Genomic DNA, 26,650 nt, shown 5'->3' with positions numbered 1-26,650 from the left:
AAAAAGACCTTAAAAAAAATTCCATTCCCTCCTTTTCAAAGCTTATTCTTAAAGACGCTGACTCCTGACTGAACCCTGCATGCACACAGAGTGAGCCAGCCATCATTTGTTTGATCCGACATAACTTGGCATGCTCCTTTATTACAGAGTCGCTGCCCTGCTGGGGACACGGTCATCTCCGATAAAGAGATCTTCATTTTGAGGAGACGGGGATGTAGTAACAGAAAGCCAATGGCAACGGCTGATGTTTCGGGGCCGCGCTGAGCCAAGATGGTGTCATACATTGGCAGGCGGAGTACAGGGCTGCCTGGCTGACCCCCTGACAGCATTCACTGCAGCTGTCCAAGGTCCTTCATGACACAGAAACATGATGGATTGAAGTAGCATGACTCACTGGGTGCACTATATTAAATGCATTACTGGCTGGTCTTTTTCCTCTACAGAAAGAGCGAAGAATACTGTGATGTTAATGAACATTTATGAGTATAATTGTATCAAAGGGAACACAGGGAGACATCACATGCCCTGAGAGTGAGCTAGATTAGCATACAGTGGGTTGTAGAGCAACAGACAAATGTAATACGTTTCTCAAGCAAATCTAAGGCTATGAATTTCACTGAATTATCAGTATCTTTAGCAGCACTGTTGAACCAAAACATGTCAAGAATTTGGACAAACACAGAAAAGGAAACAGCAACGACAGCATCATTATACAGCATCGTTTGTATGATACTCTTGTGCTACCCATGTGAAAGATGTGGGTGGTGACCACAGAGAAACTAAATGTTTCCTTTGTGTGTTTTTCGACTCTACTTCTGTCTTTCCCACAGGGAATACCAAAGGCTCCGTAAAGGATATCAAGAGAAAGTGTTTCTCTATGTGTGTGTTTATGGAGGTGTCACATTAATCCACCTCTCTGAGAAAAGCTGAAGTACTTCCTCGGTTTAGATGATTTATAGCAGACAAAAAACAAACGCTAAAAACAGCTTCCGCAGCCTCACAACGGCTCGCCACACTGAGCCATGATGTATGTACACAAACACTCTGAGACTGATCTGCTGTTTGGTACGTGTCTAAATGTAAACTATAACAGGCTCTGACGCAAAGAATTCACAATCTCCAGGCTTGATACCTTCCAGGTGTGTGAGGCGGACTACCTGTGTGACAGCGTCTCCTGCTGGTGGCTGGTGGAGTTGCAGCAGCACAGGCCGCTTGACATCAGCGTTACATCACTTTACTATTCCTCTTTCTACAGACAATCACTAGAGAGGCACAGAGTTCAGCATACTATTAATATGTGGTGTTATCAGTTTTTAGGAATAAATTAGCACTGTATTTGCCAATTGCTGAAAAGCTTGTCTCAAACTATTTTGCACCAGATTTTTTTGTAAGACTCCTAAAAAAAGGATGAAAATATTGCCTTTTATAGATTGGAAAATATTGGATAAATCAGTATAAACTTAAATAAAAAGAAAAAAGAAACAAAAACATGGCAGGTCATTCTCGTCTCTTCAGCCGTAATTTCTGGCACTCTAACGGAAAAATGCCAAATCCACCATAGTTTTTTGACTGATATTGGCAAGAAAGAGGACAACAAACAAAAATCTGTCAATAACATGCCTGCCAATATTCCATAAGAAACAAACATATACAAAGAGGGAAGTTGAACTATCTTTAATCTTCCTGTACACACCAGCAACACTTGTTTTGCCGGTTGTATTTACAAGGAAACAGTAACCTAAGAGTTGTCACACCTACTCTCACATAAGCACATAGATCAGATGCCCGTCTGCAGCAAATGAATGCAGGTGAGCTCTCTTATTTTCTGATTACAAGTTTTGATTCTTGATCATTAACTGTAGCACTACTTTAAATAATTGGTGAAGCATTTGTATCAAGTATTCTCTGTGAGTGCTGTCTCCTCTTCGAGCTACTGTCCCTCCACCCTGGCTGAACAAAGGAACTCTGAGACTTGTAACACAAAGAGGGAATTTTGTACTAAAAACTTTAAAGGATGCTCACTTGATCTGATTTACTCCAGCTGCTGAAGCCTTGTGTTAACTTTAGATAAACTTACAAATATATTTTTGCACAAAACAAGGACTGTGGATTTCTGCCTAATACTGGCCGAACTCTAAATGCTCAGTATGAAAAGAGGGAATGTTAACAACAAAGCCTGCTGTTGCCATCCAACAATTATTTCCAGGCGCTCAGACCTGAAATTGTCCTCCTATCCTTTAGGTGTTGAATGAGCTATTCATCAAAAAATCTAATTATTATATCAGATTTATGAAGTCATGAAAATAATCATTAGATGCATCTCTATTTACAAGTATATGAATTTACTGTGAATGTACAGTATGGATGAATAATGGGAAAATTGACTTTTTAAATATCTATACAGGATGAAGAAGACATCAGGAAGAGTCACCAGTTGCTGTGTAGCTCTGTTCTTCACCCTGACCTCTGTGTCGGCTGTACAAAAGCGCCACTCAATCAATGGTTTAAAGAACATCGACTTTGAGCAATCCGTACCAAAGCACAGTCTTGTGCTGCTCTACTGGTTTGCCAACACAGTCAGCATTGACAACAACGTCATATGGCTGACCTTTGACCCAAACGGAGATTACGGCTCACATCGTTATTACAATGAAGAGAATCTGTTGAGCTCCGCCCCACTGTCTCGGGGATACAAGTACTACACTATTGGCAATCTCAATCGAGACACACCAGTGCCATTTCCACATTACGTTTTCAATCCCCCGATCCCAGAGTACGTGGAAACAAACATGGACAGGATCATCATTTGTGTCAGGGAGCAGAACAGTGGATGGGGAGCTTTGCAAAGGATAGACCAAGTGTACATCACACAGCATCGTGAAAATCAGAGGACATATGATCGAGAACACACCTACCAGATCACCACTAACCTCTTAAGGCAGATCAGAGAGTTTTCTGTGGGACAAAACCAACAGCAACTGCAGCGTCTCAGAAACGACTATGAAAGTAACGCTGACGATTCCAGCATCAGAAAGACATGGGGTGACCTTGCTGGACTTGCGCTACTGTTGTTTATTGTGATTCAGGAAAAGTACTCCTCTACCCAACACAACCGACACGAAAACGGAAGAAATCAATTGGATGGTGACTCTTCAGAGAGCAAGAGTAATGATTCTAGAGATTTCAGAAACCAAGATGAGTCTGTAGTGTATTTCCACAATGACGAAGAGGACCACCAAGCCATTAGGATGATTGCAAACAGAAAATCAGGCGGTTACCACACCTTAAAACCCCGGAAGAACACCCAGAGGTCACCATGTTGTATTTGTTGTATTGTCTCCATAGTTTTAATTTCACTGTGTGTTATAGGAGCTCTTTTGTATTATTTTATGAAAAAATAAAACTATTTAGACTTTGGTAAAATGCTGCACAGCAGTTGGAATACAAAGTGGGAAGAGTGTAAATACAACAAATGAAGATGTAAAAGTTGATATGGCAACACATTAAGGTGCAAAAAGGAGCAAATTCAAAATATATACAATACTAAATTCAGGTGAACAGTATGGCTCATAAAATATAAACAGGTTAACAGCAGGGATCTGTGTAGGTTGGGTTGCATAAAGATATGTATGTAAAGTATCAAATCTTAAGTATAGGTGGTGCAAGAGTACATAGTTAATACAGAATGCTCATGATTATGTCCTAATGTCCCATGAGTCAGTTGTGAGTAGTTGAGTTGTAATCTGAAACATCTGATGTAGTACAACATCTCCATTTTGGAGAAATAGCCAAGAAAATCCCAAACTTCCTCACATTAACCCCACTAGAGAAACTGGCAGTCCTTCTGGGTGAAGGGACAACAGCTCCTTTGGGAGCTAGCTAGCTCCTTTTAGTCCCTCAGCCTGAGGGATTAACAGCTAATATCATATTGTAGCGGACTATGTTGTATTGTGTAGTATCAAAAATGGACTGCAGAAGTACAATTTAGAACCTGTACATAGCACCTGTGTATTAACTATGTACATGTAATGAATAAATGTAAAAATATGATTGTTATTTTCTTTTATCTTATGTGAACTGCCTTGACACTGACAATGTATTTGCTTTAAAAATACAGGAGTGCATTTCATTTATGGTTTAATATTCTTCCGGTAATGTTGGAAATTCTGTGTTTATTAAACTATAATGTATCAGTCAGACCCATGTCAGTGTTTTTTTATTTCAGGTTCAAGATTGATGTGTAAAATCAAAGTTAACTGTTCCTCATGACTTGTTTGCATTTATGTGACTATTTTGTGAAATTCAGATGTAGGGCAGGAAGTGATATTCATATACTGCGTGAATTGGAAATAGAGGAACATGACTACATTAAAGGGCTGGATGAATCTGCAGCCAACAGGTATATACAGAAAATTAAAACTGAAGATGAACGTTGTTTGACTTCCTAAGGAGATCACTGCCCGACCAGCGGCAAAGGTCCGGGTCCTGGCAGCGACACGTGGGCAAAGCCAAACACTGTTCATCTGCACACACTGTGATGCCACACAGCTGGTTCAATATCAGCAAAGTTTCCCTTTATATTCATTGTCTTCTGTGGCGATCAGAAGTGATGTGGTGGTTCACTTTTACACTGTGATCTGTAGCCTATAGTTTGGCTTTAGCTTCTAGCTTACTTACATGACTCAGCAAACCAACGAAAGCATACAAGAGTCAATTGAACTATATCTTGTGTGCGGTTGGGTCAGTGACTGAAACAGCAAATGTCAAACAACTTCAGAATATGTAATAAAATTCTTTAAAAAAAAGAATGAAAATATCTCCCATTATAGATCAGAAATTTGGATAAATCAGAATTAACTGAAACAAAAAAAGAAACAAAAAAAAAGGGCGTCCTAGTAGTGACCATGCTGTCTAACACTACCACATTATTGATTTGAATCCGGCTTGGAATCTTTTGCCACAGGTCATTCTTGTCTTTCAACCCATAATTTCTGGCACTTTACTGTGTACTGTAAAATAAATCCACCACATTTTTTTTGGCAGGTATCGACATTAAGGAGAACACACAATTAAAATCTAACAATCATACTAGCAAAACATACATAAAGAAAAACAGAAGTTACCAAACTATTGATTAACTTCCTGTTACCATCAGCAATGCTTATTCTGTCAGTTTCATTTACGGTAAAACAGTAACCTAAAAGGAGATACGCCTACTCTCACACAAGAAAAACAGAAACACAGATCAGATCACAGAGATCAGATACCCGACGGCAGCGGACTAACAGAGGTGAGCTCTCTTATTCTCTGATTGATAGTTTTGTTTTTAGTACGTGCCTCGGCACTATTCCACATTACTGATGAAGCACTTAACTCATGTCCTCTTTGTGAGCATTCTCTCCTCTCTGTGATACTATTCCTCCGCCTCAGCTACACAACGATGCATAAAGAGAGAATTCTGTACTAAAAAGCTTGGCATTTTTTAAATATACTGACTTGATTTGATTAGCCAAGCCTGAAGAAAGCTTCATTATAACTTAAGATATACTTACAAATACATGTTTACAAAATGAGGGCTGTGCATTCCTTCCTGATAGTGGACAAACCCTTACTGCTCAGTATGAGTAGGAGGAATGATAACAAATAAAACCGGTTCATTGACTACATTTGCATGCACAAAGTATTCCACTTTTGACCTTATTCCAAAAAGCTGTTCGCATGAATAATTTAAATAAATAAATCCATTAATATTACTATTTACATGCAGCCGTGCATACTCCAATAATGTGCCCTGATAAACATGTCGTTCATCACATCATAACATGGATAAGTGGAATGAGTTCGGCTGCTTTTGCAGTCTTGCTTTCTTGAATTAACATGGGTGATTTTTTTCCAAGTATTCCACCAGTGGTAGACTTGTTTGCCCATGCAAATACAGCCTTCCTCTTTCATTCCTCCAACCACCTTCTTGAAAAGGTTGCCGCTGCAAGAGTAACGCATGTCGAAAAACCTGTTGATATCCAAGTCTTTTATGATGTTTAAAAGTAGGTGTGTTTCTTCTTCCGACCAAAAATGTGGGCTTTTCTTTTGGTCATGTATCTCTACCCCAGCCTTGTGAACTGTTAACTCGTTGGTTTGTGTACAACGCATCCATTACAATGCACAGAGCTGACTATAAACAGGCAAGAGGTTGTGTGCCGCATAATTTAAAAAAAGGCCTAATTCAAATATCCAAACAGAACATGCTGTTTAAATAACCTTTGTCAAATTCTGATTATTGCCATACTTCAAACAATGGTGGAACATAAGTGTGCATGTCAACGAAGCCAATGTTCATATGATCACCTGATAAAATCATGGAAATAACTATGATACATCTCTGGCCACAAACACATGTATAGATTGAGAATGCAAAGTATGGATGAATAATGGGAGTAATAATATTTTAAATATCTATACAGGATGATGAAGATGTCAGGAAGAGTCACGAGTTGCTGTGTGGCTCTGTTCTTTGCCTTGACCTCTGTGACGGCTGTACGAAGACTTGATTCAATCAATGATTTGAAGAAAATTGACTTTGGCCAATCTGTACCCAAACACAGTCTTATGCTGCTTCACTGGTTTGCCAACACAGTTGACATCGACAATAACAATGTCATACAGCTGACCTTTGACCCAAACCGTGGAGATTATGGTGCACATCATTATGGCAACTATGAGAGGATCTTGGACCCGCTGCCTTTGGGAAATAGATACTACACCATTGGCAATCTCAATCAAGGAACGTCCATGTCTCTCCCACCTTATGTTGTCCACTCCCCAACAGAGTACATGGGAACAAACAGGGATAGGATCATAATTCGCATCAGGGAGCAGAACACAGGACAGCAAGCTTTACCGAGGATAGACCGGGTGTATATCACACAGCATTACGACACTTCTGAACGTCAGGGCACACGTTATGATCCAGCTCATACCTACCAAATCACTACTAACCTCTTGAGACAGATCAGAGAACTTTCTGTGGGGCAAAACCAACAACAACTGCGGCATTTCAGAAACCACTATGGAGGTAATGCAGATCATTTCCTGTTGAGGCACATTAGAGACACATGGGGTGACCTTGCTGGCCTTGGACTGTTGCTGCTTATTGTGATTCAGGAGAAGCACTCCTCTAACCAAGACAACAACAGGAATGGAAACAGAAGAAATCATAGGGATGATGACTCTTCAGAGACTGAGAGCAATGATTCTAGAGATTTTCGAAACCAAGGTGCGTTTGTAGTGAATATCCCTGACCACGAGGACCACCAAGCCAGCAGGATGACTGGAAGCAGAGAATCAGGCGGTTACAACACTTCAGTACACTGGAACGACAAGGAGAGGTCGTCATGTTGTACTTGTTGTAAATGTTGCATTTGTTGTATCGCCTGCATATGTTTCATTTGTGTAATTTGTACTGTGTTATACTTTTGGTATAAGTTTAAGTAAGTCACAATTTTATTTCTTACGAGGAAAATTGCTGCACAGCAGTTCATAAGTAAAGTGGGAAGAGAAATATAAAGAATGAAAACATAGAGGTCCAAGAGAAGACAATGAGGTGCAAATAGGAAGCAAACCCAAAGTATATACAATGCCAAAATCAGGTAAACAGTATGAATCATAGAATATAAACAGGTCAATGCAAAAGATCGGTCTAGGTGTGGCTGCACAAAGATAAGTATGTACAGTATCAAATTTAAAGTACAGGTACTGTAAGAGTATATGCTCATGTTCATGATGATACTGCACATTATATCCGATTATGTCCCATGAGTCAGTTTGTTGTAAATGTTGTAATGAGTTGTAATGTTAAAAAATGTAATGTACACAAGACAGTTAATCCAGAGAGAAAAGAAGGTGAGAGAAAGTTACAAAAATGCAGTTTGTTGAAACTGCAGAAATACCTCTTTATTCTAAAAGGATTTGAACTGAGCAAAATGCCTTTTATTGTATATTATAATGCACTGCTCAGGCATGTTCATAAAGCTTCAGGCCTCATTTATGCAATGATATCATGCTGCAACATGTACAGTCTAGTGGTAATGACTCTCTGATGAGTCATCCTGTGTCTGTGAGAGAATGCACATTGCTCTGATGGATAAATGGAACAGATTACTGAAAGGCTCTATTGTCTGTCAAGCACAGCCTTCACTGATCATGTATTAATTTTTTTAAAAAACAGTATTTTTAATTTATTGTTTTGTATTTTTTTGTATTGTATTGTGTTGGAAACTGTGTTTTTATTAAACTATAATGTATCAGTCAGATGTCAGTGTTTTCATTTTAAGTTCAAGCAAAGAGGATGAGCACAAGTTAGATTTGTAAAATCATCAAGACAACTTAACCATTTGTCCTCCTACAGACAATCAGAGAACAGGCCCAGGTGGTATCAGCTTTGAAGACCAAATTAGTGTTGGTACAACTTTATTTATTTTTTTTTTGGTAACTTATTAGGTTTTGCCAATTGAACTTCCATTTTGTGATGTTGAAATCATTAAATGTCTTGAAAAGAGAGTGGGGGTCTCAAAGTTTCAAGTATTTTGCAACAGAATCAGTACTAAGACTATTAAAGGATGAAAAACATCACCTTTTATGAAAGGAAAAATATTGGATAAATCCATTTTAATTATAAAATTATAAAAAATAAAACAACAAACAAACAGTAAATAACACACCCACAAATGGCCATCCTGGTAACCTAGCAGTCTAAAGCCACCACATTCTTGATTCAAATCCAGTAGAGCTGCACCCAAATAGTCAACCTAACGTTAATTGACCAAAAAGGTCATTAGTTGGCAAGATTTCATTGCTCACTTAAGTCGCAGAAAACAAACATGAGACTCTTTGAGGAGCTGCACCTTGTCAAAAAACAAAAAACAGAACCTATTCCCATGTGGCAATTTCATCAGCCGTAATTTCTGGCACTCTAACAGAAAAATGCCAAATCCACCATACTTTTTTGACTGATATCGGCAAGAAAGAGGACAACAAACAAAAACCTGTCAATAACATACCTGCCAATATTCCATAAGAAACAAACATATACAAAGAGGGAAGTTGAACTATCTTTAATCTTCCTGTACACATCAGCAACACTTGTTTTGCCGGTTGTATTTACAAGGAAACAGTAACCTCAGAGTTGTCAAACCTACTCTCATATAAGCACACAGATCAGATGCCCGTCAGCAGCAGATGAATGCAGGTGAGCTCTCTTATTTTATGATTGCTGCTTTTGTTTTTTATTCATTAACTGTAGCACTACTTTAAATAATTGGTGAAGCTTGTATCAAGTATTCTCTGTGAGTGTTGTCTCCTTTTCTTGCTACTGTCCCTCCACCCTGGCTGAACAAAGGAACTCAAAGAGGGAATTTTGTTCTGAAAAGACTACAGGATGCTCACTTGATTTGATTTATTCCAGCTGCTGAAGCCTTGTGTTAACTTTAGATAAATTTACAAATATATTTTTGCACAAAACAAGGACTGTGGATTTCTGCCTAATACTGGCCGAACTCTAAATGCTCAGTATGAAAAGAGGGAATGATACTAACATGTTAAACCTGTTGTTGCCACCCAACAATTATTTCCAGGCTTGAAATTTTCCTCCTATCCTTTAGGTGTTGAATGAGCTATTATTATAAAATCAGATTGATCAAGTCATTTAAATAATCAGTAGGTGCATCACCATTTACAAATACATTTATAGACTGAGAATGTACAGTATGAATGAAGAATGGGAGTTATAATATTTTAAATATCTATACAGGATGATGAAGACGTCAAGAAGAGTGACCAGTTGCTGTGTGGCTCTGTTCTTTGCCCTGACCTCTGTGACAGCTGTAGAAAAACTCAATTCAATCAATGATTTCAACTTTGGAAAAGATGTGCCCAAGCACAGTCTTTTGCTGCTCTACTGGTTTGCCAACACAGTTGACATCGACATTAATGATGATATACAGCTGACCTTTGACCCAAACAGAGGAGATTACGGCTCACATCATTATGGCAACTTTGAGAGGATGCTGGACCCACTGCCTTGGGGAAGCAGATACAAGTACTACACTGTAGGCAATATCTATCAGGAAACGTCCATGAAACTTCCACCTTATGTTGTCCGTCCCCAAAGGGAGTACATGGGAAGAAACATGGACAGGATCATCATTCGTGTCAGGGAACAGAATGCAGAATATGAAGTTTTGCAAAGGATAGACCAAGTGTATATCACGCAGCATCGCGTAAATCAGAGGACATATGATCCAGAACACACCTATCAGATCACCACTAACCTCTTAAGGCAGATCAGAGAATTTTCTGTGGGACAAAACCAACAGCAACTGTTGCGTCTCAGAAACTGCTATAGGAGTAACGCTGATAGTCTCCACATCATGAACACATGGGGTAACCTTGCTTGCCTTGGACTGCTGTTGTTTATTGTGATCCAGGAATCCCATAAGCAACACAATAACAGACCAGAACACAACTACAGGCCAGCAAACTACAACGAACCACAAATCAACTACAGACCAGAATGCAACTACATTTCAGAAAACAGACACAGAGACTGGAATGATGATGGTGGTTTCGTGGCCTGCTGGGTTCTTGTATTTGTTTTAGTTTGTTTATTATTTCTTGGATTTGGTAATACACACTGAAAGTAGCTGACAGTAGGGCAGGGTGATATGCAGAAAATCAAATGCAATATTTTTGATCAAATACCTCGATATCACAATTGTAACAACAGTGTAGGGTTGACTATTGGTGCTTTCACAAAATATTTACACAGTGAGACTTTTGATATATAATCAGTAATGTGGATATAATTAGGGCTGCACGGTATATGCGGTAGACGGTAGAAATTATATAAATTTGGCCCACGGTAGAGATCTGCGCTCTACCGTCCTATCGTCGATGACGTCATCGCACCTGCCTCAGTGTGAAAATGGCTGTGAGCACAGAGACAGCGGAGCAAGAGGAGCTGGTTCACGTCCGTGATTTAGCGTAGCACGTGCAACATGTGTTGCTGGAGAACTTGTGAGTGAGTGAGTTAATGTCTTATGAACAGCCCCGGACTTCACAGACTCTTTTAGCGACTTACCGCTCAGAGGGAACTCATTCAGTGTCTCCTCTGGCAGCAGCACAGCGTCTCTCCCTCTCCTCTCTCGCTGTGCGCACACGGGAGTTGGTTTTCGGCAAGAGAGTTTGTCATAAACCATTGGTAATGTAAACCTATGTGATGCTAGGGGCTCCACAAAAAACTCCATATGTGAATGTGTGATAGTTGTGGTATCATAGCAGCCTGTCACAGGTTACAGCGTGATGATTAGAGGAGAAATGGCAGAGCATAAAGGTCCAGGTGGAAAAAACACAACTCAGTCATTTAGGATTTTGCTAAAAGAATGAAATTACCTTTTGATATAGATCCCAGGGGACATTTTGCACCATAGAGTACTGGGTTTTAATTTTGAGTTTTGAGATCTGCATTCTGCACAATAAATGCTCTAAAAAATACATTATATCTTTGCTTTTGTTGTTGTTGTTTTTTTTCTATCAATTTAGCTTTGCTAAGGGACTACAAAACCCATTCAGAAACACTTCTATTATAACTTTTACACTTAAATTTATACCGCGATATATACCGTTACCGTGAAGGGATTCGATTTATACCGTGATATAAATTTTAGGTCATACCGCCCAGCCCTAGATATAATGACAGTAAAATGGTAAGTTAAAAAAATTACAGAACTTTAATGTAATGCAGCAGGAAAAGACAACTTTTAAGCCATAGCAGAATATGCAGAATCTAAGACGATAGCTAGACTCGTATCACAATATCAGTATAAATTGATACACTGCCCTGTGAGGGAGAGTAATAGATATGGTCTGAACCAAGGTGTGATGGCTTTGTTTTGCATCCATGTGTGTAATTTTATTGTGTACTTTATCATCTTTTTAATAAATAGTGTTCAGTTAAAATTGGGATATAGTCTTGGGGTTAACATGCTGGTGATAAAGGGCCAAATACTTTAAATCACAGACACTGGGAGTGCTATAGCTTTACTTAAAAAATTACAGTTTGTTAATAAAAGCTTGATTACAAAAGTATTTGAACTAGACACAGTGGCTTTCTCTGTATATCATAATCCAGGCTTCATTCATGTAACATTATGCATTTCTATTAGTAATGACTTGATTCAGTCTGTGTCTGAGGATGTAAATTGCTCTGATGGATAAATGAAACTGATAAGTGAACGGCTCCATCGTCTGTTAAGGACAGCCTTCATTGATAATGTATTAGCTTTAAAAATACAGGAGTGCATTCCATTTATTCTTCATTCTTTCTGTTGTGTTGGAAATCATGTGTGTTTATTAAACTATAATTTGTCAGTCACACCCGTGTCAGTGTGTTCCTTTACGCATCACTTTTAAAGAACAAACTGCTTCAAGATTGTTTTTTGCTGCTTATATTTTGCCAACTGTTTAATTGGCATCCTAATGATCTTATATGTCTGTATTCACTTGAAAACAGAAAACAACAAAAACAAATGGGCGTCCTTTTGAACTAGTGGTTTTGAACCACAGCATCACTGGTTCCAACAAAGCTGGGAATGTTTTCATACAGGTCGTTCTCTTCCCTCGACCCCAAATTTCTGGCACTCTACTGGGTTCTGTCCAATGAAAGCAAAATACCAAATACACCGCGGGAGAACAAACAAACGAACAAAACAAATCTGACAATAATATACCTGCCAATATTTTATTCCGCTTTCAGGCAGTGATTCCTCAAATCTGGTGATCAAGTGTTATGACACATAAGGACTAGGGTAGGCCACTTATCTATTTCAGAGAACAGTCAAAGTAAATGTAAGATAGGAGTAAATACTGAACAGTGACCTTCAAAGGAAATTAAAACAATGAAAATTCAACATAAACTGTGTTTTGAAATTGATCTGTGATAAGTGAATGCAGGCTAATAATAAGCCTGGCACTAATACTAATCTAGTTCCTCAATCTGCAGTCCAAAGGACACACTCATTGTCAAACCTGGACCTGCACGGGCTAGTTTGCATCATAAACCTGCTCATAAAAATCGCAGATGACTTGCAGAATGACTCCTCCGTTTCTAGAATCATTTCTCTAAAAACTTCATAAAAATTGTTTTTGCTTTTCTACAGCCACAAGTGGTAAACCCAAACAAAACACCTAAACGTAGTACAACTTTTCTTTTCTTGATTACATCGGGAAGGTTCATCCAATCAGCTGTAAAATCAGACTCCCAGTAACGCTGGCACTGCTTGTTTTGCCACTTTCGTTTACAGCATAATGGCAACTTACAGGGGCTGCGCATGCTCTAAGACTCTCTCACACACACACAGATCAACATATACAGATCAGATACCTGACAGCAGCTGACTAACTCAGGTGAGGACTCTTATTTTCTGATCGCTTTTGTGTTTAGTATTTAACATGGCAGTTTATCACATGATTGGTAAAGGATTTTTCTCAAGTATTCTTTAATAGTGTCTTCTATGGGCCTCATTTACCAATCAGTCTTAACAAATCTTAAAACTCGCTCATGCAGTTTTCACGAAGATTCTGACTTTGTTTTTTTTAATTTGGAATTTGTGCTTAGGTAAGAACAGTATCTACACACACACTCAAGAGGACAGTGCGGACATGTTTGTGCGAAATGATTTGTTATTGTGTTTTCTTCAGTTCTACAGTTGTGTAATATTATAGGATTTAAATTCCAATAACATTTTCATCATTGATACCTTTTGTTTTTAAATAACTGCTTTAATTTTTTTTTACAAAGCAGTACAGTTTCTAAAGGTCCATTGTGTGGGATTTAGTGGCATCTAGCAGTAAGCTTGCTGAACTGAAACTTCTACAATGTGCTAAGCATGTAGGAGAATTACGGTCGTCAACACGAAAATATGAAACGGTTAATGGCCCTATCTAGAGCCAGTGTTTAATTTGTCCATTCCAGGTTACTGTAGAAACAACATGGCTGACTCCATGGAAGAGGACCCGCTCCATATGTAGACATAAACGTCTCATTCTAAAGCCCCATTTCCACCGAGCAGTACATAAAGGCCCGTTTACTGCTGCTGCAACATGTTGCAGATCTTGCCCTGGAGAGGTAACACATCTTCCAGGACCATGTAGATCTCTTTGCAGAGAGTGACGATGGCAAGGGCAAGCCTGTCCCCCTCCAGTGGGCAGCCTCTTTTTTTGTATATATTATTTTAGATCAAACCGTTTTGTTTTTTTCCCCATCAGTTGTGCATCCCTTCTGGATACAGCATTCACTGCATGAATAATAGCAGCTCATGCATAATTTTTTGGTGTTATTTTATATGCACTACTGACACTGACAGCTTGTTTGGCATTCCCTTCCTGCAGAAGTACCTCCACTTCAGAACTAGTCTGGTGGAGTCTGGGGCTCCATCCTCTTTAGACTCCTTTTGGCATTCTTGGTTTAATTCTCTTAACTTTTCTTTTCAATTTCCGTGTGCACACAACCATGCAGTCCTTGGCAGGGCTGGTCGTTTGCAAATTAGGATCAACTGGCATGTGCTTTGAACTTATGGAGGGCAAGGTATTCAACTTTTTAAAAACACAGGTGCAAACAATTCTGCAAGTTAAGCACATATGAATCTATGGTAGACTTTTCTTAGGAGCTTTCTTAAGAACAAATTTTGGAAAAATCTTGGTAATATTTTGGTAGATGAGGGCCATTGTGTTAATAATTTTTGATGCATCTCCAATTTCAAATACATATATGGACTGAGAATGTACACTATGGATGAATAATGGAAGAAATAATATTTTAAATATCTATACAGGATGGTGAAGATGTCAGGAAGAGTCATCAGTTGCTGTGTGGCTCTGTTCTTTGCCCTGACCTCTGTGACAGCTGTAGAAAAACTCAATTCAATCAATGATTTGAAGAAAATCGACTTCGGAAAGGCTGTGCCCAAGCACAGTCTTTTGCTGCTCCACTGGTTTGCCAACATAGTTGACATCGACAATAACAATATCATACAGCTGACCTTTGACCTAAACAGAGGAGATTATGGCTCACATCATTACGGCAACTTTGAGGGGCTGTTGGACCCACTGCCTCGGGGAAATGGATACAGATACTGTACTATTGGCAACCTCAATCAAGAAACGTCCATGCCACTTCCATCTTATGTTGTCCGCCCCCAAAGGGAGTACATGGGAAGAAACAGAGACAGAATCATCATTCGTGTCAGGGAGCAGAACACAGGATGGGGAGCTTTGCCAAGGATAGATCAAGTGTATATCACACAGCATTATGACACTTCTGAGAATCAGGGGACACCTTATGATCCATCTCATACCTACCAGATCACTACTGACCTCTTGAGACAGATCAGAGAGTTTTCTGCAGGACAAAACCAACAGCAACTCTTGCATCTGAGAAACCGCTATGGAAGTAACGCTGATGATTTCCTGTTAAGGGACATCAGAATAACATGGGGGGACCTTGCTTGCCTTGGACTGCTGCTGTTTATTGTGATCCAGGAAAAGCACTCCATTAACCAACGCAATAACAGACCCGAAAACAACTCCAGACCGGTAAACTACCCCAGACATGAAAACAGAATAAATGATTGGGTTGACGGTGCTTCAGAGAGATGGACCAACATTCCCAGAGATTTTAGAGGCCAAGGTGACGTTGTAGTGGATTTCAACAATGAGGACCATGATGCCAGCAGCATGACTTGGAGCAGAGAATCAGGCAGTGAATACATCTCAATACCCCGGTGCAACACCAAGAGGCTGTTCTGTATTTTATGTATCGCAGCCTTAGTTTTAATTTTATTGGGTATTGCATTATTTTTTTCTCTAAGAGACAATAAAACTTTATTTTAGTTCAGTCAAGATTGAGATACAGGCTTGGGATTAACATGCATGTGATAAAAAGCCAAACACTTCAAATGGCAGATCTCAGACTCTGGGCTATGAAAGGCTTTGAGTCTTCAGGACACGTGAAGCTTCATAGCTCTCTTTACTAAATTGCACTTTGTTAATAAAAGCAGAAATTGTTCATTATTACAAAAGTATTTGAACTAGGCAAAATGGCTTTTACTGTTTATTACAATGCACTAATCTGGCAAGATCATAAAGCTTCAGGCTTCATTTGTGTCAATTTCCAGCAAATATAATCTAATAGTAATGACATCCTGCTGATTCATCCTGTGTCTGAGACAGAATGTAAATTGTTCTCATGGATAAATAAAACAGATAAGTGAACAGCTCTATGGTCTGTTAAGGACAGCCTATACTGATAATGTATTACCGAAAAACAAGAGTGAATTGTATTGATTTCATTTTATTTCAGTTTTGTTGAAATTGTGTTTATTAAGCTATAATTTATCAGTCAGACCCATATCAGTGTTTTTATTTTAAGATCAAGAAAACTGGATGAGTACAAGTTATATGTGTAAGATCACGAAGACAACTTTACTCTTCCTCGTTCTACAGACAATTACAGGAGAGACCCAAACACAGTTAGTATATTACTGATATCTGGAGGTATCAGCTTTGTAGAACAAATTGGCCTAACATTGTTTTTTAACTGCTATTTTGCCAATTGATTAACTGGCATTTAATGATCTTAAATGTCTTAAAGTAGTAGTCTCAAAAACTATTTTGCACCAGAATTTGTATTCAAACTCTTTAAAAAAGGATAGAAATATCTTCCTTTATGGATGATAAATACTGTCAATCAATTTTAGCAAAAAAGTTTTTTAAAAAAGTAGCATCCTGATGACCTAGTGGTCTAAAACCACTGCATACCTGGTTTGAATCCTGCTAGAGATGTTTTGTTGCAAGTCATCTTCGTTGCTCTGTACTGTGTACTGTCTGATAAGGCAAAAAGCCAAATTCATCACCTTGTTTAGGCTGACAATAGCATTAAAGAGAACAAAAACAATCATCTAACATTAGTTTACCTACCAATATTTCACTCAACTTTCAGGCAATGATCCCTTAAATTTGGTAATCAAGAATTGTGCCACATGTGCTCTGGGGTAGGTCACTTTACTGGTTAAGATGGCAATTATGGTATAAGATAAGAGTAAACAGTGAACTGTGACCTTCAATGGAAACTACAATTACACAAAAATGAAATTTTTAAATAAGGAAAGTAGCAAAACATACAAAAATGTAGCCTAAGATACATTTACGTAATGCAATTTGAAATGGATCTGTGATAAAAAAAAATAATGGCTAATAATAAGCCACTAATCTACTAGTTCCTCACTCTGCAGTCCAGAGGACACACTCCCTGTTAAACTTGGACCTGCTCCGGCAAGTTATCATCCTAAACCTGCCCATAACATTCCCAGATGACTCACAGAATAACTCCCCTCTCTACAGAATCATTCCTCTAAAACCTGCAGATAAAAGTAGTGAGGTCTTCGCATTTCTACAGACACATGGCTGGTAAACCTCAAGAAAGCACTGAAAGGGAGTACAACTTTTCTTTTCTTGAATACAGAAGGCAATCCAAACAGCTGTATTATGAAACTTCCTGTAACCACCAGCAACGCTTTGTTGTCAGTTTCATTTCAGTGAAACCGAAACTTAAAAAGGAGCTGTGCATGCTCTCACAAACACAGAGCTCAGATAACCGACAACAGCATACACAACGCAGGTGAGCTCTCTTATTTTCTTATCATTAGTTTTGTTTTTGGTGTTTACCGTGGCACTATTCCACACTACTGGTGGAGCATTTAACTCGTCTTCTTTGTGAATGCTCGCTCCCCTTAAGCATTAAGCTTTGTTATCACTGATAGCCCTTTGAGCAAAGCCGATAGAAAAAGAAAAACATTAAAAGGCAAGACATTTATATAACAAAACATTACAATTACGCCATCCAGAAATGGGTAGTGCTTTGAAATGCAGCGCTAAAGCTCACTGAATCAATCAGACTCTTGTATTTTCACATTTTTTCTCTCCTTATAAATTCACCGGTTAGGTAGCCGATAATGGGTGTCAAAATTGACCGCAATAGGCATTTCTAAGAACAACAAATTGGTTTCAATGTTCATATGGCCGCCTGACTTTTAATTGTCACACTATCCTTTATTTCATCAATTACACGTATATTAGATGCATCTCTAGTTGAAAATACATTCAAGAATATACAGTATGAGTGAGTGATGCAAGCAATAACTTTTTAATTATCTATGCAGGATGGTGAAGATGTCAAGAAGAGTGACCAGTTGCTGTGTAGCTCTTCTCTTTGCCTTGACCTCTGTGTCGGCTATACGAATACTTCAATCAATCAATGATTTGAAGAAAATCGACTTTGGCCGAGCTGTGCCCGAGCACAGTGTTGTGCTGCTCCACTGGTTTGCCAACACAATTGAAATCGACAATAACAATATAATATGGCTGAACTTTGACCCAAACAGTGGTGATTATGGTGCACATCATTACGGCAACTACGAGGGGCTGCTGGACCCACTGCCTCTGGGACACATCGGATACCAGTACTACACTGTTGGAAATCTCAATCAAGAAACGTCCATGGAACTTCCATCTTACGTTGTCGATCCCCCACCAGAGTACGTGGGAACAAACAGAGACAGGATCATCATTCGTGTCAGGGAGCAGAACACAGGACGGCAAGGTTTGCAAAGGATAGATCAAGTGTATATCACACAGCATTACGACACTTCTGAATACCAGGGTACACCTTATGATCCAGCTCATACCTACAGGATCACTACTAACCTCTTGAGACAGATCAGAGAGTTTTCTGTGGGACAAAACCAACAGCAATTGTCACGTCTTAGAAACCGCTATGGAAGTAACGCTGATGATGTCCTGTTAAGGCACATCAGAAACATATGGGATGAACTTGCTTGCCTTGGACTGCTACTGTTTATTGTGATCCAAGAAAAGCACTCCATTAACCAACACAACTACAGACCAAAAAACAACTACAGACCAGAAACCACAAACAGACCGGAAACCAACAACACACCGGAAACCAGACAAAATGATTTGTGTGATGGTGCTTGCGTGCGCTGCTGCCTTTTTATAACCATTTTAGTTTTAGTAATTTTTTTTTTGTTCATTCGAAGCAGATTCTAAGAAATAAGGGAGAGCAATGGTCTTTATTAATGTCTAAACCAAGGTGTGATGATTGCACTTTTTAAGGATGATAAGGAATCCAAAAAAAAGACGTTATAGCTTCTGTTACCCTGTTGGCTAAAAAGTAATATGGACCAATATGTAATATCTCTGTCTCATACCCACTGGATAAGAGATATCCTTTATTTTCTTAGATAATGAAAAAATCATTTCATGGTGTGGTTCGTCCAATATATTTGTAAAAATATGGGGTCCATTCGTGAAGTTCTTAAGAGGATCCATTTCGTACTTATTCCTGATTGAAGCAACTTTTGTGGTTTAAAGGGGTTGTGTTATAGTGTTTGTTGTGGCTTTGGTGATATGCTGCTGTACTGATTAGTCTGCTGTACTGTCTTTGTAAGTTGTTTTGGTTGTTAAGCTGTATGTTGATTATCACTGTTTGTGTCTTTGTACAAAGGGAATGTACACCTCTTTACTTTTTATACCTGCTCTTATGATACAATTGTATGTTAAATATAAAAAGCGACGTCATCACATTGACACGGTGGAGGAAAGTGAAGTATCTCCACACGTGATGTGTGTCTGTCAAGACCCCTGAACAACAACAAAGAGTTGTTTCTTGTATGCTTTGTTTTGTGTCCAGGTTTAAATTACTGTAAACTGTATTATCGTTTTTATAAATGGTGTTTGGTTAAGATTGAGATACAAACCATGTGCTATGAAGAGCTGAGAGCCTTCAGGGTTTCATTCCTGTGTGTCAATTTCTCCATTAAAAAGACGTCTTCCACAATTGTTGGCTATTGGTCCTTCATTGATGGTGTTTCTTTACCCCAGTTCCTACTGATAACTTTTTGATCAAATATCCATCACTAAAATGTACAGGGATAAAGCACCAAAAAACTGCTAGGAACCTCTAATCCTAGTATGTGCTTTAGCTCTTTACGTACCATTTCCCAAAATACTGTTATTTTCCTCTCCAGCCCCCCATCCTTCCCATTGCTTAAATCCTTAAATGTATTTTGGAGGTTTAAAATTTCTACCATTGGCTACCTATCTTGATACATTTGCCTCATTTTGACAGTTTTTCAATACTTTAAATTGCAGATCTAATTTGTACTATTACTGAATCCATATTAAATTCTAGTTCCTTGTATAGCTTATTATCTCCAATCATACTTTGAAGTGGAATTTGGTTTGTTTCTTGAGCAAAATCGCTTTTAATAAAGTAATAATCTAAATTGTCTAACAAAGAAGTTAAAACAGTTTTGCACCAGAATATGTACTTGGTTTGAATCCAGCTGGGGATGTTTTGTTGAAGGTCATCCTTTCTGGCACTCTACCGTGCACTGTCCAATAAAAGCAAAATGCCAAATTCACCACATTTTTTGCCAGTAACTCTTTAAAGAGAACAATATTATAGTCACATATATTTCACTCTGCTTTCAGGCAATGATCCCTAAAGTTTGGTGATCAACAGCTGTGACATAGATATGTGCTGGTGTAGGTCACTTTAGTATAACAGATGACAGTCATGGTAAATATAGGATGAGAGTAAATACTGAGCAATGACCTTCCATGGAATTAATAACTCTACAATGAAAATATGAATTAAGAAAAGTAACAAATCATACAAATGCACCCTATAAAACATGCGTGCACTGTGATTTGAAGTTGATCTGTGATATGTATATAGTGGCTAATAATAAACCAGGCACTATTACAAATCTTCTTGATTCTCCCCCTGCAGTCCAAAGGACACACTCACTGTCATTAGCCACAGAATGACTCCTCTATTTGTGGAATCATTCCTTATCATTTTTTTTTGCATTCCTACAGGCACATGACTGGTAAACTCCAACAGAACACGGAAGGGAGTAGCACTTCTCTTTGAATACAGGAGGTGTAAACCAAACCGCTGTATCATGAAACTTCCTGTTCCCTCCAGCTTTGCTTTGTCATCAGTTTCGTTTACAGCGAAACAGTAACCTTAAAGGAGTTGTGCATGCTCTCACAAACAACACAGAGATCAGACCCCCGACAGCAGCAGCAGACCAACGCAGGTGAGCTCTTAGTTTTTAAACGCTAGTTTTTGATTTACCATGACACTATTCCACATGATTGGTGAAGCATTTTGAATCAAGTCTTCCTTGTGAGGATACTCACTTGATTTGATGAACTCAGGATGCTGAAGCCTCATATTAACCTCAAATGAACTTCAGAAAACATGTTTGCACAGAATGAGGACTGTGGCTCTAATGAATAGCCTAACTCTTACTGCTCTGTATGAGCAGACAGACAAGCAAAGTCTGTTTTACTGTTGCTATTGTTTTTAGAGAGAGAGACCTGATTGTTATTCTTGCCTTTAGGTGTTACAGTTAGCTTCATCAAAATAAGGTCAGCTAATTTAACATATATCTATCAAATCATGAAAATAATCATATGATACATCACTAGTTACAGATACATGGATTAAGAATGTACAGTAAGGATGGAAAATCTGAGAAATAACATTTCATATATCTACACAGGATGATGAAGATGTCAGGAAGAGTCACTGGTTGCTGTGTGGCTCTGTTCTTTGCCCTGACTTCTGTGACAGCTGTAGAAAGACTCAATTCAATCGACGATTTGAAGAGAATCAACTTTGGCCGAGATGTGCCCAAGCACATCCTTGTGCTGCTCTACTGGTTTGCCAACATAGTTGACATCGACGTTAATGATGACATACAGCTGACCTTTGACCCAAACAGAGGAGACTACGGCTCACATCATTATGGCAACTTTGAGAGGATGCTGGACCCACTGCCTCGGGGAAGCAGATACAAGTACTACACTGTAGGCAATATCCATCAGGAAACGCCTGTTGAACTTCCATCCTATGTCGTTCATCCCCAAAGGGAGTACATGGGAAGAAACATGGACAGGATCATCATTCGTGTCAGGGAGCAGAACGCAGGACGGGGAGCTTTGCCAAGGATCGACCAAGTGTATATCACACAGCATCATGAAAATCAGAGGACATATGATCCAGAACACACCTACCAGATCACCACTAACCTCTTGAGACAGATCAGAGAGTTTTCTGTGGGACAAAACCAACAGCAACTGTTGCGTCTCAGAAACCGCTATGGGAGTAACGCTGATGATTACCAGATCAGAAACACATGGGGTGACCTTGCTGGCCTTGGACTGCTGTGTTTTATCGTCATCCAAAGAAGGTACTCCTGGACCAAACACAGCTACAGAGAAAATAACCAGAATAATAATTTGATGGCCGGTATCCTTTTATTACTTTTATTTATCTTTATTCTGGCATTTTTGAGTCAACCTAGGAAGTAGATGAAAAGAAATGACAGAGAGTACAAGATAGTTATTGTCAAAACCAAGGTGAGATGGTAATGCTTCTCAAGGACAATGAGGACCACGAAGCCAGCAGGACTCATAAGCCGACTGAAAACAAGTGATCAGGTACCTCCTTACCCCTGAGGTCAGGGGTTGCTCTGTTGTTTTGTATGCACTGTTTTATACCCATGTTAAATTTTATTGCGCACTATATTTGCTTTTTGTCTGAATGGTGTTCAGTTAAAATCAAGATATTAGGCTTGGTACAATGTGCTTGTGATGCTTTAAATCACACATCTCAAACTGTGTGTTATGAACGGCTGCGAGTCTGCAGGGTTTCAGTGATTCAACTTTACTTCAGGCTAGACTCAGTGATCAGCACATCTTCCTCAACAAGAGATGAGGAGGTTATCAATTAATTAAGATGATGCAGTATTTGCTTGGACTGAAAATCTGCAAACTTTCTGACTTTGAGCTCCATTCAGGCGCATGCTTTAAAAAACAATTTTACCTGTCTGATTTTTGCTGAGGACCGTACCAAACAAGCCAGCTCCCTCATGTCTTGAATATGATTTGTAGGCCGGGGCATCTCTTTAACACCCCATTGCTTCATTTATAATGGTGTGTTGTCACACATCATTACACCCTTATCAAAAAATTGCAGCTCCAGTGATGTGGATATTACACCTGGCTATATTACAATTTCAGTAATATTTTGATCAATTGTGCAGCTCTATCAAACACAGAAAGACCGCTCTATGTTATACCAGGAAGGGTGGTCTAAGGAGTTGCGTTTCACCAAAAATCTGGGCTTTACAAAATGGCAGCTTTGTGATAAAGAAGAGGGTTTTTTTTCCAAATTATTGGAACTGAGCAATACGGCTTTATGTATATAAAATGCACTGCTATGGTATGATTATAAAGCTCTCCGCTTCATTCATCCAACATTGTCATGATGTGATATATCTAATCTAATAGTAATGACTCCCTACTGATTCATCCTCTGGCTGATAGATGAACAGAATGTATTGTTCTGACTGACAAATATAAATAGATGAGTGAAAGGTTCTATTGTCTGTTTATAACTGAAAACACACTTATAAAACATTATAAGTGAAGATTTTATCAAAGGAGTGTATTTCCTGTATGGTTTCGTCTTCTTTCTGTAATGTCAAAAAATGTGTTTAATAAACTATAATCTAGCAGTTACAGGGTTTTTCCTGCATAGAGAATTAGGAGGAAGCCGCCTCCGTCAAGTTTTGTCCCACCTCCAGCTCTCGATAAAAATTCTGATGTGTGTCACAATGGAAAACACAATTTTCTAATAGGCGTTGCATTTGGTGGATTTTTCTCATTTGTAACTACAGCATTACGCCCATTTGGTGGCACGATCATAGTCAGTACAGTTCACCGCTTAACACATTATGGTGAGGGCCGGGAAAGCTGTTTTAGTGGAGTGTGATCTGTAAGTCTGCGTCACCAAACCCGCTGACAAAACAAACAACAATGTAAGCCAATAGAACAAAAGACATGGTAGCTTTCCTCAGAGACAACATGAACAGTGATGTTCACAGTAGGACTGTGACAGAATCTGACATTCATCAGTTCTATGTTTAATCAATCTCCATTGACTTGTTTGTGTTTGTATGGGCCATGTGGTTGTGATGTCGTTACCGCCGCTCTGCCGCTGATATTAAGTAGTGGATCCTGCGAATCTGACGGTTACAGAAACTGTCAAAGTGGTGTGCAGACTCCGCCTACTCGGTGAGGCACAGGCGTACGCCAGTATAGTAATAGTGCGGACCCAATGTCTGTCGTATTGAGCGACGACAACGTTTACATCAGAAATGTACGAAAAAAAAGCTTTTTTCATGAACTTTTTCCCCCTTAATCAGTACAAACATTCAGACATCTGTAAAACATGATATTAGTTCATTACAATACATGATAACATGACTGACACATATACTTATGAATCATCAAAATCCATTATATAAAACAATATAAAAAAAATATAGTGTCTCATAAAAGTTTCTTGTAAAATTGTGAAAGAGATTACTTAATATACAGTTATTTGTTTAAATTATTTTTTAAATGCTTCAAGAACAGGAGGGGATCTACATTTGTGTAAATAATATTTTGCCAGCAGAACCAAATCGTTTTACAAGATATTCAGTATTTGTGGTCATGTTCCCAGTCTTAACCATAGCTTATCCAGGACATACAGTATGATAAGCTACTTCAGTAAAACACAAATACTACTGGGACCACCGCAGAAAATTGCAGATGAACACTAATATCCAGGAATTCACATCATGGACACCACTGACTATCCTTATAACAAATTCAGCCAAAAATTATTTTCAATCATTCAATTATAAATCAATATTAGAAGTCTTAAAATACATTGCTTGTAAAAAGTGATGGCATGGTACACATGGGTGTGTCTATGATCAGGATGGTACCACCTCCACCTCATTTTGAGTCAGGATAAACCCTGAGTTAGACTCATGTTGGTGTTTTTATTTGACGTCCAAGGAAACTGTGCGAGTGAGTTCTGCAGAAATATAAAGACGGTTGAGTGTCACACATACACACACACACACACAGATAAACTATTTATCAACAAAACCATTTCCATCCCTTGTGACATGCACACGTCCTTGTTTCTTGCCAAGTCACAGGCAGGCCTATCAAAAGGCCTTTATGTTTCTGTGAGAGAGATGAATACTTTTTTTAATGTGGTGAAACTAGGATAGCACTCAGCAGGCCAGCATGAGACCCAACAGATCATAAGATAATGAGTCATTAAAAACTGCTGCAGACTCAGCTTTAAGAAATGACTAGTTCCTAGGTTCCTCTCAAGAGCGATGGGAGTCCAGAGCCAACTGTTAATGACAAACAGGTGCTGTTGTTTGTTAGAGAAAAAGGAAGCCTAAAAGCTGACACGTCCAATCATCTATTCCTACCATTTCCCCAATATGTTTTGTCTGATTTCAAGGTATCAATAGGAGGATGAATGGTGGTCTGGAGGAAACATCTTATTCCTGTCACAAAATAGGTTGCTTTGTGTTAATGAATTGTTTTAATCAATTCAGCAGACCATACAGACCATTTGTTGTGCATTTGTGCTTACTTAAGACAAAATCTGCAATTAATCTATTATTAAAAATGTTGTTAATTAACATTTTGACTGCATGACATGAAATAAATTCCTCTTTATACATTATTCCACACACAACACCACACCATATACTGCTGCACTCAAATATTAGAGCAGAGATTATAATAAAATAATATTATCTACACTTTTGGCTTGCCAATTCACAATGCATGACTTTACAGCTCAACAATGAACAATGAATTGTTATAAAACCTCCCAGTCCACAAGCTGCAACGAGGCACTAAACAGCGCATATTGTATTAAGCTGCATTGCTCTGCTTCTTCTCTTGATCAACTCCCCTCTTCATATTGTGGCCCGGGCAGTTACTGAATTTAATCCCCAATGGTGTATAAATCTGAGTAACTTCTAAGGAGCTTTACGCCATTTTTTTTGGACCAGTAAAACAGAGGGAATTACTTAAATTACTTCCTGAGATCACACAGAGGTCAGTGTCAGTAATGGGAGTGAGTGGGTGTACGGCATGGGAATGGATTCTGTTGACATCCTGGTCTTGCAAGTGCTGTGTGTGGCCCCACGCACACAAACACACACACCAGGCACAATCAAGGCAACACTTTTCCAGTGCAACCAACCACCTTATTATTAATGACAAGAATATTGAAATCAATGCATAGAAATGAGCTCAGGCACCAAGTACCATGGCAGAGTTTTGGCTAGCCAACTGCCTATTAAACAAAAGTGAACCGGAGTCAACTATAAACAGCGTTTTTATGCACTTTTAATACTTAACACTTCTGTGAAACCATCTCATACAGTAACTGGTGTAATATGCATGCTGGCCTTGTTCAACAAATAAAACAGTCCTAAGACAGCCACTTTATTCCTCGCCCCCATGATACCTTGCGTGAGTTATGTGTGCAACTTCCAACGTTACACTGAAACCGGTGATTTCCAGTGTTAACAATTAGTTTACAGTACTCTATACTTCTTTCCATGAGCATGTGGGA

General features: G+C 38.8%; 5 protein-coding genes across 10 annotated transcripts in view; 4 read left to right on the top strand and 1 right to left on the bottom strand.

The window, feature by feature from the left end:
• The window catches only part of LOC117267884 (septin-9-like), a 116,127-nt gene that overhangs the window by 30,129 nt on the left and 59,348 nt on the right, over window positions 1–26,650 (bottom strand). The window lies entirely within an intron of this gene.
• LOC117250875 (uncharacterized) lies at window positions 1,701–4,199 on the top strand. Its single transcript, XM_033616835.2, has 2 exons — window positions 1,701–1,808; window positions 2,405–4,199. The coding sequence occupies exon 2, from the start codon at window positions 2,406–2,408 to the stop codon at window positions 3,399–3,401; it is 996 nt and encodes a 331-aa protein (XP_033472726.2). The 5' UTR covers window positions 1,701–1,808; window position 2,405; the 3' UTR covers window positions 3,402–4,199.
• On the top strand, window positions 5,185–8,300 carry LOC144458605 (uncharacterized). Its single transcript, XM_078161343.1, has 2 exons — window positions 5,185–5,290; window positions 6,462–8,300. The coding sequence occupies exon 2, from the start codon at window positions 6,463–6,465 to the stop codon at window positions 7,489–7,491; it is 1,029 nt and encodes a 342-aa protein (XP_078017469.1). The 5' UTR covers window positions 5,185–5,290; window position 6,462; the 3' UTR covers window positions 7,492–8,300.
• LOC117267887 (uncharacterized) lies at window positions 13,337–19,966 on the top strand. Of its 2 annotated transcripts, XR_013487998.1 has the most exons (3): window positions 13,337–13,458; window positions 14,886–17,728; window positions 18,270–18,405. XR_013487998.1 is itself a non-coding variant. In XM_033643953.2 (2 exons), exons 1-2 carry the CDS (start codon window positions 17,511–17,513, stop codon window positions 19,174–19,176), a joined length of 1,125 nt encoding a protein of 374 aa, XP_033499844.2. In that variant the 5' UTR covers window positions 16,853–17,510; the 3' UTR covers window positions 19,177–19,966. The 2 variants fall into 2 exon arrangements, 1 of the variants encoding a protein (XP_033499844.2); XM_033643953.2 differs by lacking the exon at window positions 13,337–13,458 and having other exon boundaries at window positions 16,853–17,728; window positions 18,270–19,966.
• LOC117267888 (uncharacterized) lies at window positions 20,941–23,723 on the top strand. 2 transcript variants are annotated; one of them, XM_078161344.1, is made up of 3 exons: window positions 20,941–21,236; window positions 21,543–21,570; window positions 21,705–23,723. In XM_078161344.1, exons 1-3 carry the CDS (start codon window positions 21,179–21,181, stop codon window positions 22,513–22,515), a joined length of 897 nt encoding a protein of 298 aa, XP_078017470.1. In that variant the 5' UTR covers window positions 20,941–21,178; the 3' UTR covers window positions 22,516–23,723. The 2 variants fall into 2 exon arrangements, with proteins under 2 accessions (XP_078017470.1, XP_033499845.1); XM_033643954.2 differs by lacking the exon at window positions 21,543–21,570 and having other exon boundaries at window positions 20,947–21,236.

Source organism: Epinephelus lanceolatus, chromosome 18 (assembly GCF_041903045.1).
Source record: "Epinephelus lanceolatus isolate andai-2023 chromosome 18, ASM4190304v1, whole genome shotgun sequence".
NCBI classification, from domain to species: domain Eukaryota; kingdom Metazoa; phylum Chordata; class Actinopteri; order Perciformes; family Serranidae; genus Epinephelus; species Epinephelus lanceolatus.
This window is presented reverse-complemented; position numbering and strand designations above follow the sequence as displayed.

Coding starts and splice junctions, on each gene's coding strand:
- LOC117250875 (XM_033616835.2), top strand. CDS start 2,406: ATGAAGAAGACATCAGGAAGAGTCACCAGTTGCTGTGTAGCTCTGTTC.
- LOC144458605 (XM_078161343.1), top strand. CDS start 6,463: ATGATGAAGATGTCAGGAAGAGTCACGAGTTGCTGTGTGGCTCTGTTC.
- LOC117267887 (XM_033643953.2), top strand. CDS start 17,511: ATGGCTGGTAAACCTCAAGAAAGCACTGAAAGGGAGTACAACTTTTCT. Junction 17,729..18,269: donor CAACAGCATACACAACGCAG/GTGAGCTCTCTT, acceptor TTATCTATGCAG/GATGGTGAAGATGTCAAGAA.
- LOC117267888 (XM_078161344.1), top strand. CDS start 21,179: ATGCTCTCACAAACAACACAGAGATCAGACCCCCGACAGCAGCAGCAG. Junction 21,237..21,542: donor GCAGCAGCAGACCAACGCAG/GTGAGCTCTTAG, acceptor TCTTGCCTTTAG/GTGTTACAGTTAGCTTCATC. Junction 21,571..21,704: donor GTTAGCTTCATCAAAATAAG/GTCAGCTAATTT, acceptor ATATCTACACAG/GATGATGAAGATGTCAGGAA.